The sequence below is a fragment of the Atta colombica genome, unplaced genomic scaffold (assembly GCF_001594045.1).
Source record: "Atta colombica isolate Treedump-2 unplaced genomic scaffold, Acol1.0 scaffold92, whole genome shotgun sequence".
Taxonomy (NCBI): Eukaryota; Metazoa; Arthropoda; class Insecta; order Hymenoptera; family Formicidae; genus Atta; species Atta colombica.
In genome coordinates, this window is record NW_017259586.1 from 365,004 (window position 1) to 381,009 (window position 16,006).

Genomic DNA, 16,006 nt, shown 5'->3' on the forward strand with positions numbered 1-16,006 from the left:
CAATTGTTATTATATATATGTACATATATATACACACACATATATATATATATATATATATCAATGAAGTATTTAAAAAAATATCAATATCATAATAAATTTCAAGTATTCCAATTTAACTAAATAAAATAATTTTTATTTCAATATCGATTTATTGCAATATCGATGTTTTCTGTTTTGCATATCATTCTCTATTTAGATGTGCTAATGATAATCCGTATGTTAGAAATTACTTTATTACATGTCTTTATATTTTAAAAGGTTATAAATAGTCAAAAGACGTCGTTGTTATTTCGTAGCTAACAAATAATCTTTCAGTCACGACTTATTACTCGACGTAGCAACTTTCAATACAACTTTAAATATAATTTATCTCAATCGCAGCGCATAAACAGATAAAGTGCCTAGTGCCAATTCATATATATTTGTGGTCGCCAATTTGAAATTAAAAATAACAGTTAAAAGTTTCTGGCTTATATTACGCTGAAGTGCATAAAAATGACAAAGTAGATAAACTTAAGCAGCAACTATTAATACATTAAAGTATTTTTAACGATAATTTACTAATTATATATAATAATTATATTTAATTTGCCGTAGAAATTTCAAAATCAAGTCAAGGATCAAAACGAAAGGAGAAAGGTGGAAGTTGTTCCATGCCACCGATTTTCAATCTTTGATGTATCCTAACTTTTTCATAAGCAAAATTCTTGGAATATTTCCATACAGAATTAAGCTTTCGTCTTTTGAAACTTCTAAACCGCGCTATATTCTATGGACTATTATTCTTTGCGTAATCTGTGTTTATGAGTTGACAATTTTGTATAAACTCAATCTGTCTGAAAAACTCAAGATAGATGTACCAAGGATTGTCTGGGTGAATTTTTCCCATTTATATGGATTGTTTCTAGCGGTCATCTCTTATGCCTTGAGTAATCCGCGAATGCGTTTATTACAGACTATATTAGAGATTTCTTCGAATTTGCCCCAGAAATCGTATCAAAAACTATCCAAATTAATACACGCCAAAGATGTTTTCGGCTTTTTTTTTCATTTCTGGCTAATATCAACGTTATATTTTTTGTATTCTGAAATGATGGTTTTCGGTTTACTCGAAATGTCCAGAATTTTCATCAACTTGATGGCATTTCAAATGGATATGCTATATATAAATTGCGTTTGTGTCTTAAAAGCATGTTTCAAAGAAATCAACGATAATCTGGAGAATCTGCCGGAGATCGTAAAAAATAATCCTAGCTGGATCTATCATGAACAGAGACATCCGTTCTTGCTGATAAAACTTAAGAAACTGAAGAAACAGCATTTGATGATAACTGACACAGTGAAAATGCTTAACATGATTTTCAGTCTACATCTTCTCTCTACTATAGCTGTTTGCTTCAAGCAGATAATATTCTACATCTATTTTGATACAATACAATGGCAAAACGGAATATCCTTAAATCAAGACAAAATTTATAATGCATTTTTCATATCAGTATTAATATATTACTTCACAAGATTAATATTGATAGTGTGGGCTTGCGAAACCGCCAAAAATGAAGCGATAAGAATTAGCACTACCATTCACGATGTACTTAATAATATAAAAAATGTGCAAATCAAAAATGAGGTAATAAAGAAGAATTTCACTTTAGTTTTTTTACGAACATGTCGCGATTTTGACATTAAATCTAAATAAATTATATTTAACTGATTTATATTTATAATTTCTGTTTTATAGTCTATTTATTACGTTATTTGTTGTTGTAGTTAAATTTGTTCTCTTTGCAAATATTGCATTGCGATAATACATTCTCCGCGAAAGGTCTAACTATAGATGCAACGTTGATCACTGTGGTGAGTGATTAAATATAATTTTGTTAAGTACGTATTACTTATGTATTTCATGTTTTGCTTTTAGATGGTGAGTAGCATTTCCACGGATCTGTTAATCTTAATACAATTTTTGATCTTGACGCATTCTTGCGACAGTAAGACAGATGCAATTATTTATACACAAACAATTTAATTAATACAAATGCGTTTGAGAATTTTGAAAACTTATTATCTTTATGTGTTGAATGTTTTATCGTTGTGATATAATTGTCCAACGTTTTTAAAAAATCATATATATACGTTCTATCCATGTATGCTAAATAAAAATCTTGTATCATGTGTATTAATAAATCAGATTTTAAAACTTTATTTGTTTAAATGTACCCCACTGACATACAAATTAATAAAAATCTAAAAGCAATCAAATATTTACAAAATCAGTGATCGAGCCATGACACTATCGAGTAATGATACTAATTTAAATAATTTTATTTATAAATCGACATACAAAATTATAAAAATCCAATAAGTACATATTGCATATTTCTTATTCAAATTTCAATCACCAATAAAAATTTAACGAAATTTTCAGTCATCATTTAGAGATGATAGACTAATTGTTGCAATAATAATTTTCGATTTTTAATATCTTATTTGTTTTTCGATTTATTTATTAGTAGTGTAAAAAACATAAAAGACAAATGACTAAAAATAATTCGCTATTCATATATTTACAAAATACTTATTAATTTCACAATCAGAATATATCAAGCAATTTAGATATTAGATCAATTTTAATCTAACATGTAAATTGGAAATATCATTCTTACATTACGAAATTAGTGTTTCTAAAAATGCAGTACAATTTAATAATATTTTGATGCGTAAAATTCATGTAAAAATACAAGTAAAATCCAAATTATTACAAAATTAGATAACTATTGCATCTATTTTCCAATTATTATTACAAATTATAACAGGAAAATGCATATGAATATATTTTTGAATGAATAAAACTTTTATATTTAAAAAATACAATAATAAAGATCACATTAAAGTAGAAAATAATTAAATATCAAAATTATTATTATATTAATCGGTGAAGACTTCAAAAAATATCAATATTATTAAATATCAAAAGACTACACACATAATATAAAAATTCAAACAAAATCAAAGAAGCATTTAAGATCCAGTTTAAGGCTTTGATTGCTACAATTTCTGTATTACATATGTATGGTCACATAGTATACCCTATAATATATTACCTTAATATATTAATATTATGATAGATATTTATATATTAATATTATTAATATTATGATAGAAGTAGCAAGTATTTCAATTAAATAGAATAATTTCTATTTTATGTAATATTTATGCATTCTGCATTTATTCTCAATTTAGATGCTAAATATAGATAATTCGTACGTCAGAAATTACTTTATTACATATACTTTATATTCTATAAGGTCATAAATAATAGTCAAAGACATGGTTGTTACTTTGTAGCTAACAAATAATCTTCTAGTCACGACCTACTACTCGAGCAGTAACTGTCAATACAGCTTCAAATTTAATTTTATTCAATCGCAGTACATAAACAAATAAAATTAGTAACAATTCATGTATATTTGTGGTCAAAAGTTCGAAATTGGAGATTACATTTAAAAGTTTCTATCTTGTATTAACATTAAAGTGCATAAAAAATGATAAAGTAATAAGCACCAACCATTACTAAAATATTAAAATATTGTTCTTTAATGATAATTTGACAATTATATTTAATTTGTCGTAGAAATTTTAAAGTCAAGTCAAGGACCAAAATGAAAGGAGAAAAGTGGAAATTGTTCCGTGCCACCGATTTTCAATCTTTGATGTATCCCAACTTTATTATAAGCAAAATTCTCGGAATATTTCCATACCAAATTAAGGCTTTGTCTTTTGAAACATCTATACCGCGCTATATTCTATGGACTATTATTCTCTGCGTAATCTGTGTTTATGAGTTTACAATGTTGTATGAACTCAATTTTTCTGGAAAAATCCTGGAAAAAAAGATTGATATACCCAAGACTATCTCGTTGAATTTTTCCTTTTTATATGGATTATTTCTAACGATCGTCTCTTATGCTTTGAGCGGTTCGCGAATGCGTTTACTTCAGACTGTATCAGATATTTCTTCAAGACTGTCCCAAAAGTCGTATCAAAAACTTTCTAAATTAATACACGCTAAGGACATATTCGGATTTTTTTTTCATTTTTGGTTAGCGTTAACATATTTCTTGAATTCTGAAACAATGATTTTCGGTTTATTTGACATATTCAGAGTTGTTATTAGCTTGTTGGCATTTCAAATGGATATGCTATACATAAATTGCGTTTGTGTCTTAAAGGCTTGTTTCAAGGAAATCAACGATAATATCGAAAATCTACAGGAATTCGTGATGAATAATATTCCTAAACGGATATATCATGAGCAGAAACATCCATTCTTGCTGATAAAACTTAAGGCTCTGAAAAAACAGCATCTGATGATAAGTGACACAGTGCAGATGCTTAACATGATTTTCAGTCTGCATCTTCTTGCTACCATAGCATTATCCTTCAAGCAGATAATATTCTACTTGTATTTCAATGTAATACAATGGCAAAATGGAATATCCTTGAATCGAGACAGGATTTATAACATATATTTCATATCATTCTTAATATATTACTTTTTAAGATTGACAATGATAGTGTGGGCTTGTGAAACTGGCAAAAATGAAGCGACAAAAACTAGCACTACCATTCACGATGTACTTAATAGTATCAGCGATGTGCAAATCAAAGATGAGGTGAAGAAGAATTTTGCTTTAATTTAAATTTCTTACAAACATGTCGCAATTTTTATATATTAGATTTAAATAATTTATATTTAACTGACTGAAGTTTATCATTTCTATTTTATAATTTTCGTATTTATTATCATATGATTTGTTATTGCAGTTAAATTTGTTCTCCTTGCAAATACTGCATTGCAATAATACATTCTCCGCGAAAGGTCTCACGGTAGATGCAACATTGCTCACTACAGTGAGTGATTATATATATTCCTTAATTAAATATGAATCATTTACGTATTTCGTATTTTGCTTTTAGATGGTGAGTAGTGTTTCCACATATATATTAATTTTAATACAATTTTTGATCATAACGCACTCTTGTGACAAAGCAAATGAAATTAATTATACACAAACAAATTAATTATTACAAATATATTTTTGAGAATATAGGAAATATTTGATGTTTACTTGTTGAATATTTTGTGTTGAATATTTCGCTATGAGTATAATTGATAACCGTTATTATTTCTGAAAAAAAATCATATATACATCTTATGCATGTATTTCAAATGAAAATCTTGTACTATGTTAAATAAGATTTTAAGACCTAATTTGTTTAAATGTACTACACTAATGTAGAAATTAATAAAAAATGTATTTCATATCAAAAATATATCATAAAACTTGATTTAAGTTTAACTGTCCTTTCGTTAAAAATAACATATGTTAAATAACTAATATTAATGAATCATCAGCTTAATTTATATCTTATCCGTTTCTCATATCAATTAATTCATAGAATCTTTTTATTAAATCAATATTTATCAAAAAGTACGATTAAAACTCTTAACTCTTTAAAGCATATATTTTTCTTTACGTAGAATTCAATTGAAAATTTGTTACTTGGGAGTTTTTCGTGGTCACTGATTACAAATCTGGCCTCAGATTTTCAAAATTCAAAATGGCGGACAAAAAAGTGAAACATTTTTTTATTTTAATGAAACTTGTTACTCGGGGATTTAAAATTTTTCAATTTTGACTTCAGATTCGTAATTAGCGATCCAAAACCTCTCAGACTAATTAGCTGTTGATTAGTCACATTCTATTGTTAAAAAAGGATGAATTTTTTCCAATTTGTTTATTTATAAAATACATTTCGTTAATAATAGGTATGTTTCCACGGTTTTTTTATAACAATTGATGTTCTAAACACTGATAATGTTCTTTTTATTGTAGTAATATGTTAGAAACTGTAAAAAATATAAAAAACTGAGATTAAAAAAGGGATACTTCTGCAAAGGGCTAAGATAAATTTAAACGCTTAAAATTGATTTAAATAATTCGTTAAATGCAAACTGCGTACTTGTTATTCAAGTTTCAGTTATCAATACAGATTCAATTAAATTATTATTGAGAGACAGAAGAATTATTGCAATGATAACATTTAATGTTTATCTCGTTTTTTTGTATACAAAAAACAAAAAATCAACTAATTGAAAATTTCTCATTCATATACTTTTAAAGTATTTACTTGTTAATTTCACATCAAAAGAATATTGCAATTTACATATTCGTTGGATCAATTTTAATCTAAGAAAGAGCACTCATTACGAAATTAATGCTTCTAAAAATGTGCACAGCATAATAATATTGTGCCGATTATATTGTCATTACTCCAATTCATGATTTTATAATATAATTTTTATCATGAGAATATCATATTCTCGGAATCACGAGAATATACGCGTACAATAGAAGACCTGCTCAGCTGTTTGAGATAAAAAAGAAACACAAAGCAGGCACGAGACGATTAAATCGACAAGCCTAAACAGCGGCAGCGAAAACACATAATAATTAGAGACGCGTTTAAATTGAATTTATTAGAATTTATTATGTATTAATAATCCGACATTGTAGTCAAGTGCAATATCGCACGTACTATAATCATCAAGGGAAATGAAATGCAATCTTGTAGGCAAGGAAACTAAGCCGAAAGATCGCATACATTTTAAATCTAGATTCCGAAATCTACTTGAATGGCCAAAAAACAATAGTGTTTTTCTGAGCGAGAGGTCAAACAAGTAATCGCGAGAAATAAGTAACATTTCTCCGCTGCTTTTGTCAAGTAAAGTTGCTGTATAATCTGATGCGCTCGGAATAAAAACGTTTATTCTAGTCCAAACTTGATTGTATTTGATACCGATCGTAACTCGTGAACCATAACACAATTCGAACACCCATATTCCATCCAAAATATTTTAATGTGTACATTTATGTATAAGTAAAATTTAATTTATTAGAAAATTAGATTTGATTTTATAATTTTCAATTATCATATCAAATTATTATAAATGCATATGAATACATATATTTTTGGATAAAAATATGTATAAATATTAAATATTTTCACATTAAAACCTTCAATAATAAAGATCAAAGTTAGTAGATATCAAAGTTGTTACATTAACAGATAAAAAAAAATTCCCAAAAAATATTAATGCTAGAAATATCAAGTATTCTAATTAAATAGAATAATTTTTATTTTATGTAATGTTGATACTTTTAGGCATATTATTTCTTAATTGAGATATGCTAAATGATAATTCATGTTAGAAATTACTTTATTACATGCCTTTGTATATTAATAGGTCATAAAAATAATAATCATAAGATGTCGATATTGCTTCGTAGCAAACAAATAATCTTTTTTTTTTAGTAACGACTTATTATTCGACGCAGCAATTATCTGCAGCTTTAAATTTAATTAAACTCAATTGCAGATCATAAACAGATAAGACTAGTGTCAATTGATGTATATTTGTGATGGAAAATTTGAAATTAAATACTACATTTAGAGATTTCTGGCTTGTATTAACGCTAAAGTAAAAAAATGTAAAAGTAAGGGAGACTGGGGTCAGTAAATAATAGGGATAAATAAAATAATCGAAGCTATGTTAAAAACAAAATACGTGAGATACGCGTGATAAACCATGGTTGTCAGGTCTTAAGATTTCGAGACATTAGTTTTCGGAATCAATCTCCAGTTTTTCGCTCGCGTGGGATATTTATTAATTGCACTATCCAGTGATGCTTGCGATGTTATTGTATATAATTATTATGATTTTCCGTTCAGAATGTACATTTTAAAATATTTTTACTATTATTACTAAGCGTAATGTAGAAAAGAAAAATCAAAGAAGAATTAGAAAATCTATACTACAAAACAGATATATGAAAGAGGTTGGTTTTCGCAAATATTATGTTGTGTTAAAGATGATGTAGCGTATTATTCTTTGTGTTTTGTATAAACGCACTGCACAATGTAATATTTAAATTACGTGGAAAATAATAAGAAAATCTAGTATAACAGCTTATGTAATCCTGTAATAATAAGAAAGTTTCTGTGATTGTGTTGACACTTTAAGTAGGTCAAATAGTAATAACAAAAAGAAAATCTGTAACCAGTGATTGCAAAACACAAATTAAACTGGATCTTTTTCTTATTTTTTTTTTAATGAAACAATCCGTTGGCCTCCAGTCGAAATATAAACTCTCCAGTGCATGACCTTCGGGCCCGTACAATGCTCAGGACTTGGCAATCGCAGCATAGTAAACGTGTCTGAGCACGCAGCACTGCTCTAAGAATATCCAAATCGAATTTTTTGCTCACTGTTTAATTACTTAGTTACTGTTTAATACAGATTCAAGTATTGTTCTTTCATAATAATTTGTTAATTATATTCAATATAGAAATTTCATTACCAAAAAAAAACTCAAGAGCCAAAATGAAAAGGGAAACGAGGACATTGTTTCGTGCTACCGATTTTCAATCTTTGCTGTATCCCAACTTTATCATAAGCGAGAAATTCTCGGAATATTTCCATACAGAATTAAGATTACATCTTTTGAAACTTCTAAACCGCGTTATATTCTATGGATTTTTATTCTCTGTGTAATCTGTGTTTATGAATTGACAATATTGTATGAACTCAATCTCTGTAAAAAAATCAAGATAGATGTACTGATAAGATTATCTGAAAGAATTTCTCCCAATTATATGGATTGTTTCTGGCGTTCATCTCTTATGCTTTGAGTTCGCAAATGCGTTTACTTCAGACTTCAGATATTTCTTCGAGATTGCTACAGAAGTCATATAAAAAATTATCCAAATTAATACACGCTAAGGATATTTTCGGTTTTTTCTTTCATTTCTGGCTGGCGTTAACATTTCTCATATAATGATAAAAATGTTTTTGGTTTATTCGATATCTTCAGAGTTTTCATCAACTTGTTAGGATTTCAAATAGATATGTTATACATAAATTGCGTTTGTGTCTTAAAGGCCTGTTTCAAGGAAATCAATGATAATCTGGAGAATCTACGAAAGCTGATAATAAATAATCCTAGACAGATCTATCTTGAGCGGAGACATTCATTTTTGTTGATAACTTAAGACTTTGAAAAAACAACACCTGATGATAAGTGACACAGTGAAGATGCTTAACATGATTTTCAGTCTGCATCTTCTCGCTACCATAGCTTTATCCTTCAAGCAGATAATATTCTACGTATATTTTGCTGTAATACAATGGCAAAATGGAATATCCTTGAATCAAGATGAGATTGATAATGCATATTTCATATCAGTCTTAATATATTACTTTACAAGATTAATAAACATTAATAGTGTAGGCTTGTGAAACTGACAAAAATGAAGCGATAAAAATTGGCACTCTCATTCACGATGTACTTAATGGCATCAGCGATGTGCAAATAAAAAATGTGGTAATAAAGAATAATTCCATTTTATTTAAAAGTTTTTTACTACCACGTTGCGATTTTTATATATTTTTATACATTGGGTTGGAAGTTCGTGCCGACTAACCTATATAATTTAATAAATGTATACTAAAATTTAAATCTTCTGCGTTTCAATTTTCCTTCAAAATCGGTACGAACTTTCCGCCCAATCTAATACATTAAATCCAAATAAATTAAATTTAACTGATATTTAACTCTACATTTATTATTTCTGTTTTATAATTTTCGTATTTATTATCATTCGATTTGTTATGGCAATTAAATTTGTTCTTGCAAATATTGCATTGCGATAATACATTCTCCGCGAAAGGTCTAACTAGATGCAACATTGTTCACTATGGTGAGTGATTATATATGTTCCTTAATTAAGTATGAATCATTTACGTATTTCATATTTTGCTTTTAGATGATAAGTAATATTTTTACATATCTATTAATCTTAATATAATTGTTGATCATGACGCATTCCTGCGACAGCAAGACAAAAGCAATTTAATTAATACCAATGCGTTCGAGAATATTGAAAACTTTTGATTTTTATGTGGAATATTTTGTCACTATGAGTGTATTTGTTCAAACGTTTTTATTTTTTAAAAGTCTCATATATATATATATATATATATATGTGTGTGTGTGTGTGTGTGTGTGTGTGTGTGTGTGTGTGTGTGTGTGTGTGTGTGTGTGTATCAATATATGTGTACAAGATATCAGATATGAATCTTGTACACCACGCATTTTTTTATTGATAATCAATGACATGAATGAGACTTTATTTGTTTAAATATACCATACTATACTAGTATATAAATTAATAAAAATGTATTTCATGCCAAATATATAATGCAATTTAACAATTTAATTGTTCTTTTATTAAAAATAAAATATGTTAAATACTTAAGTAGTTAATACTATTAAATCATCAGCTAATTTATATCTTATATTTTCGTACCGAAATTAATTCTTATAATTTTTTTATCAAATCAATATTTATTAAATATAGTACGAATAACTATTGGAATAAATTTAACGTTTAAAATTGATTTAAACAATTTGTTACATGCAAATAGCATATTTTTTATTCAAGTTGCAATTATCAATAAAGATTTAACTAAATTAATAAATAAAATTGAGAGATGATAGATAAACTATTACAATGAAATGTTTAATTTTTGGTATTTTATTTATTTTTGTACATAAAAAAAGTTAACGTACTGAAAATAATGTCTCATTCGTAAACTGTATAAAATACTTTATAACAATAATCAAAGGAATATCAAGCAATTTAGATATGATAAATTGATATTAGTCAGATCAATTTTAATCTAGGAAAAAGCATTCATTATTATACATGAAATTAGTGCAATTTCATAGAAATGCGCGCATACAATTTAATAATATTTAAATGTGTAAAATTTATGTACAAGTAAAGTATTTATTGCAAAAAATAAAATATTATTTTCAATTTCTTTTAATTATAAATTATAATAGGAAAATGCATACGAATATATTTTTAATTAATATGTATAAATATTTTAATATTAAAAACTACAATAATAAAAACTACATTACAGATAAAGGTTATTAGAAACCAAAATTGTTATCTTATTATCCAGTTGAGTCTCCAAAAAGAATATCAATATTGCGATAGAAACATAAAGTATTGTAATTTAATTAAATAGAACAATTTTTATTTTATCTGAGATCGACGCTTTCTGGTTTACATTATTCTTAGTTTAGATGTGCTAAATGATAATCCGATAATTCGAAATTACTTTAATATCTGTTCTCTAGTACCTATTCTAAGAAGTTATAAATAATGATTAAAAGACGCCGTTTCTTCGTAGCTAATGATATTTTAGTCACTACTTGCTACTCAACGCACACAGTAACTATGTTGCTAATGTTGCAGCTTTAAATTTAATATAATTCCATCGAAGTATATATAAATAAGACTAGTGTATACTATTTCATATATGTTTGTGGTGAACAGTTCGAAATTGAAGATAACACTTAAAGCTTCTGGCTTATATTAACGTGCATAAAAATGATAAAGTACTTAATATATTTAAGTAGCAACTATTATTAATATTGAATTGTTCTTGTCTCACGACAATGTGTTAATTATATTGAATTTGTTGTAGAAATTTCAAAATCAAATCAATGACCAAAACAAAAGGAAGAAAGTGGAGGTTATTCCATGCTACTGATTTTCAATCTTTGATGCATCCAAACTTTACCATAAGCAAAATTCTCGGAATATTTCCATACAGGATTAAGGATTCATCTTTTGAAATGTCTAAACTATGTTATATTCTGTGGACTATTATTGTCTGTGTAATCTTTATTTATAAGTTGATAATATTATATGATCTCAACCTCTCTGGAAAAATCAGGATTGATATACATATAATTATTTCATCAAATTTTTCCATTTTCTATGTATTCCTTCTAACGATTATTTCTTATACCTTGAGCGGTCCGCGAATGCATTTACTTCAGACTATATCAGATATTTCTTCAAGATTGCCCCAGCAATCATATCAGGAACTATCCAAATTAATACACGCTAAGGACATTTTTGGTTTTTTCTTTCAATTTTGGTTAGCATCAGTGTACCCCTATTTTGAGGTTTCCGGTTTACTCAAAGTGTTCGTATTTTTTGTCGGATCGTTGATATTTCAAATGGATATGCTATACATAAATTGCGTTTGTGTCTTAAAAGCCTGTTTCAAAGAAGTCAACGATAATATGAAGAATTTACGAAAGCTTGTGATGAATAATATTCCCAGATGGATTCATCATGAGCAGAGATATCCGTTTTTGTTGATAAAACTTAAGGCTCTAAAGAAACAGCATCTGATGATCAGCAACACAGTGCAGATGCTGAACGCAATCTTCAGTCTGCATCTTCTTGCTACTATAGCCTTATACTTCAAGCAGATAATATTCTGTGTGTATTTCAATGTAATACAATGGCAAAACGGGATATCCTTGAATCAAGATAAGATTTATAGTGCAAATTTCATATCACTCTTAGTATATTACTTTACAAAATTTACATTGATAGTGTGGGTTTGTGAAACTGGCAAAAATGAAGCGATAAAAATTGACACTATCATTCATGATTTGCTTAACAGCATCAGAGATGTACAAATTAAAAATGAGATAGTAAAGAAAAATATAATTCTATTTAAAAATTTGTTAATATATATGTATATTGTGATCTTTATGCATAAGATCTAACTAATAAGTTATATTTAAGTTTAACATTCTCGTTACTTCATTTTTGTTATCTTTTGATTTCTTGTTGCAGTTAAATCTGTTTTCCTTGCAAATATTACATTGCGATAATACATTTTCCGCAAAAGGTTTTAATATAAATGCAACGTTGGTCACTGAGGTGAGTAAAATTAAAAATGTTTCGTAATTAAGTAATATTACATATATATGTATACATATATACGTATTTCATATTTTGCTTTTAGATGGCGTTGCCACGTATCTGCTAGTCTTAATGCAATTTTTAATCATTACGCATTCTTGCGACAGTACACAAGATGCAATCAATTATACACAAACGATTTAATTTATATTAATATAAAGAAATGCGTTTGGAAATATTGAAATCTTTTTTGTTTTTATGTAAATATTTTGTCTCTCTGTGGATATAATTATCCAAAATTTTTAAAGAATCATACTTATACGACATATGTATGTACAGAGACAGATAAAAATCTTGTATCACGTATATTAATGACATATGACATAAATAAGATTGTAAGAGTTTATTTGTTTAAATGCATTATATTAATAAATAAATGGTATCTTTAAATTAAATGTGTCATACTATTTAACATTTTATTTGTTCTCTTGTTAAGCATAAAATAGCAAATAATAATGAAATAATAAAATTATTTAATTTCAATATTACTGATATATAAATATATATATCTGTATATGAAGACATATACATATAATTATTTTTTCAAATTATTTTCTATGGTGATATACGTAATATTCTGTAACTGAATGCAAGTAGCAGTATATGTATTTTATGAATATTATTTAATTATTAATATCTTTTCGATTTTTATTATTATTGCTTCGTTTATTCGCTAAATTATATAGTTTTTCTTCGTGAAACTTGTACAATATATATAATTTTAAATAATACAAATTTGCTTTAGCAAGATTTATTTAGTGTATTTTGTAGGTACTACGTATTTTAATTTTATATCGATGATAAATAAAAAGTAAGCAATAAAATAAGTATATTTATCAAATTTCCTGAAAAATACAATCATTTTTGCAAATTAATACTAAGTATATCTAATAATAATGGATGTATTATGTTTGCAACATGATTTGTATGATTCAATAATAATTCGCTTATAATTATTTATAAATAATTATTATAAGCAAATTATAAATAATGATTTATTTAATATAAAACTATAAAGAAAAATTAATCTGTTGATGAAGGAAAAGGAATTATTAATTCAGTTATCAGTTCATTTATCAAATCATTTATAATTTATGAAAACCAATATTATTAATTGTTCTTCATTACAAATTTATTTTTATTTTATATCAATTACATATATACACAATTACAATATATTTTTAATCAAACACACACTGACATTTTTAAATTAAAAATTACAACGGAATAAATATTTAAAATCAATATTATTAAATTGATGTTGTAGTATAGAAAGCCAAACATTATTTTAGTCTAAAAAAGAATTTTTAAAAATTCTCAAAGTTATTATTCCATAAATTTTAAGTAGTCGATTTTCATTTACATAATTTATGATCTTAATTCGATTGATGATTCGTATCTCAACAATTACTTTATTAGTTTTTTCTGTACATCAACAATTACTTTATTAGTTTTATGCGCATGCGGCTTGAGAAGAATAGACGCTAATCGAAGAAAGCCATTCGTTTCACGGCTAACAAATAATATCTGACTTTTGAGTCGTGTCTCACCTATTTGATGCAGAAACTACGTTTTGTGATACAGTTTTAAATTTCGTTCGCCAGATGCATACAGATTATGTGCAGTGCATATCAATTTATATACTTGTGATGGAAATATTAAAAAGATAGTATTTGCAATAACGTTCGTATTAATGTTTACAATACATTCACAAAGTGTATTAATAATTTTTAAGCATTATTAGTCTTATTAACAGATAAAATTGTTTTCAAAATTCTGTTAATTATGTTCAATTTATCGTATAAATTTCAAAAACAAATCAAAGAACGAAAAAGATGACTATTTCACGCCACGAACTTTCAATCGTTGATGTATTTCAATTTCATTTTCTGCAAGATTCTAGGAATATTTTCATACAAGATCACGGTTTCGATTTTTGAGATTTCCAACCACAATACATTCTGTGAATTATTATACCAGTGCCATTTGCACTTATGAGCTAATAATGTTCCATAAACTCAATTTTTCTGGAAGAGTCAGACTTGAAGTACCTAAGACTATTTCGTATAATTTCCATTTTATATTTGGAGCATTCGGAACAATTGTTTGGTATGTTTTGAATGGTCCACGAATGCATTTGCTCCAGACTATATGAGAAATTTCATCAAGATTGCCCTCGGAGTCATATCAAAAGCTCTCCAAGCTAATTCATGCAAAAGGTATCTTCTGTTTTTTTCATTCTGTCGTGTCAATTGTTAATGTTATTTTTAAATTCTTTCGAGATGGCTATTGATACTTCGAGCCATTGAGAATATACATCGCCATGATAGTGTTTGGATATGTTATATATGAATCGCGTTTGTGTCTTAAAAGCCTGTTTTAAAGAAATCAATGACACTCTGGAGAATCTACGAGAACTTGTGATAAATGATATCTCTAAACTAATCTATCATGAGCAAAGACATCCATTCATGCTAACAGAACTCAAAGCTCTCAAGAAACAATATCTGATGGTCAGCGGCACAGTAAAAATATTGAATATAATCTTCAGTCTGCAGCTTCTTGTTATATATAGTGATAGTTTTTCAAGCAGATCACTTTTTTCCTATATTTTCATATAATGCAGTGGCAAGACGGATTATTCATTAAACTGGATAAGCAGATTCGGAATCAATTTTTGTGTCATACATAATGTATTATCTTATAAGAATAATGTTAATTGTGTGAGCCTGTGAAACCGGCAAAAATCAAGCAGTAAAAATCGGCACTACCGTTCATGATATGCTTAATACCATCAGAGATGAGCAAATAAAATATGAGGTAATAAAGAAAACGTCATATAATTCGTAATTTGTAATTTTCTAAAAATATTTAGTGCACTACGTTACTATTTTTATATTAAATCCAGTAAATTAGTTTTTATTTTATTTTTATAAATTTTATTTTTATAAATTAGTTTTTAAATCTTATTTATTCTTTGATGTCATTGCAGTTGCAACTGTTTTCCTTGCAAATATTGCAATGTGATAATATAATACTTTCTCCGCGAAAGGTCTCACTGTGGACGCTGTACTTC

General features: G+C 26.8%; 2 protein-coding genes and 1 pseudogene across 2 annotated transcripts in view; all 3 read left to right on the forward strand.

Annotated features, from left to right (window-relative positions):
- The window catches only part of LOC108693544 (putative gustatory receptor 28a), a 6,221-nt gene extending 4,349 nt beyond the window's left edge, over positions 1–1,872 (forward strand). The window contains exon 4 of the mRNA XM_018202546.1: positions 1,774–1,872. Within this exon, the coding sequence (XP_018058035.1) occupies positions 1,774–1,872 (99 nt within the window). The remainder of the gene's footprint in view (positions 1–1,773) is intronic.
- Positions 1,873–3,665: 1,793 nt separating this feature from the next.
- LOC108693545 lies at positions 3,666–12,997 on the forward strand. The gene is made up of 7 exons (XM_018202547.1): positions 3,666–4,679; positions 4,831–4,917; positions 4,984–5,047; positions 12,211–12,438; positions 12,556–12,656; positions 12,802–12,888; positions 12,974–12,997. The coding sequence occupies exons 1-7, from the start codon at positions 3,666–3,668 to the stop codon at positions 12,995–12,997; spliced, it is 1,605 nt and encodes a 534-aa protein (XP_018058036.1).
- A 2,143-nt stretch (positions 12,998–15,140) lies between these two features.
- Positions 15,141–16,006, forward strand: part of LOC108693546 — a 1,539-nt pseudogene continuing 673 nt past the window's right edge.

Excerpts from the sequence above, each read along its gene's own strand:
- LOC108693545 (XM_018202547.1), top strand. The coding sequence starts at position 3,666 with ATGAAAGGAGAAAAGTGGAAATTGTTCCGTGCCACCGATTTTCAATCT. Across the intron at positions 4,680-4,830 it reads ATGTGCAAATCAAAGATGAG|TTAAATTTGTTCTCCTTGCA; the intron begins GTGAAGAAGAAT and ends TTGTTATTGCAG. Across the intron at positions 5,048-12,210 it reads TTTGATCATAACGCACTCTT|CCTGTTTCAAAGAAGTCAAC; the intron begins GTGACAAAGCAA and ends GTGTCTTAAAAG.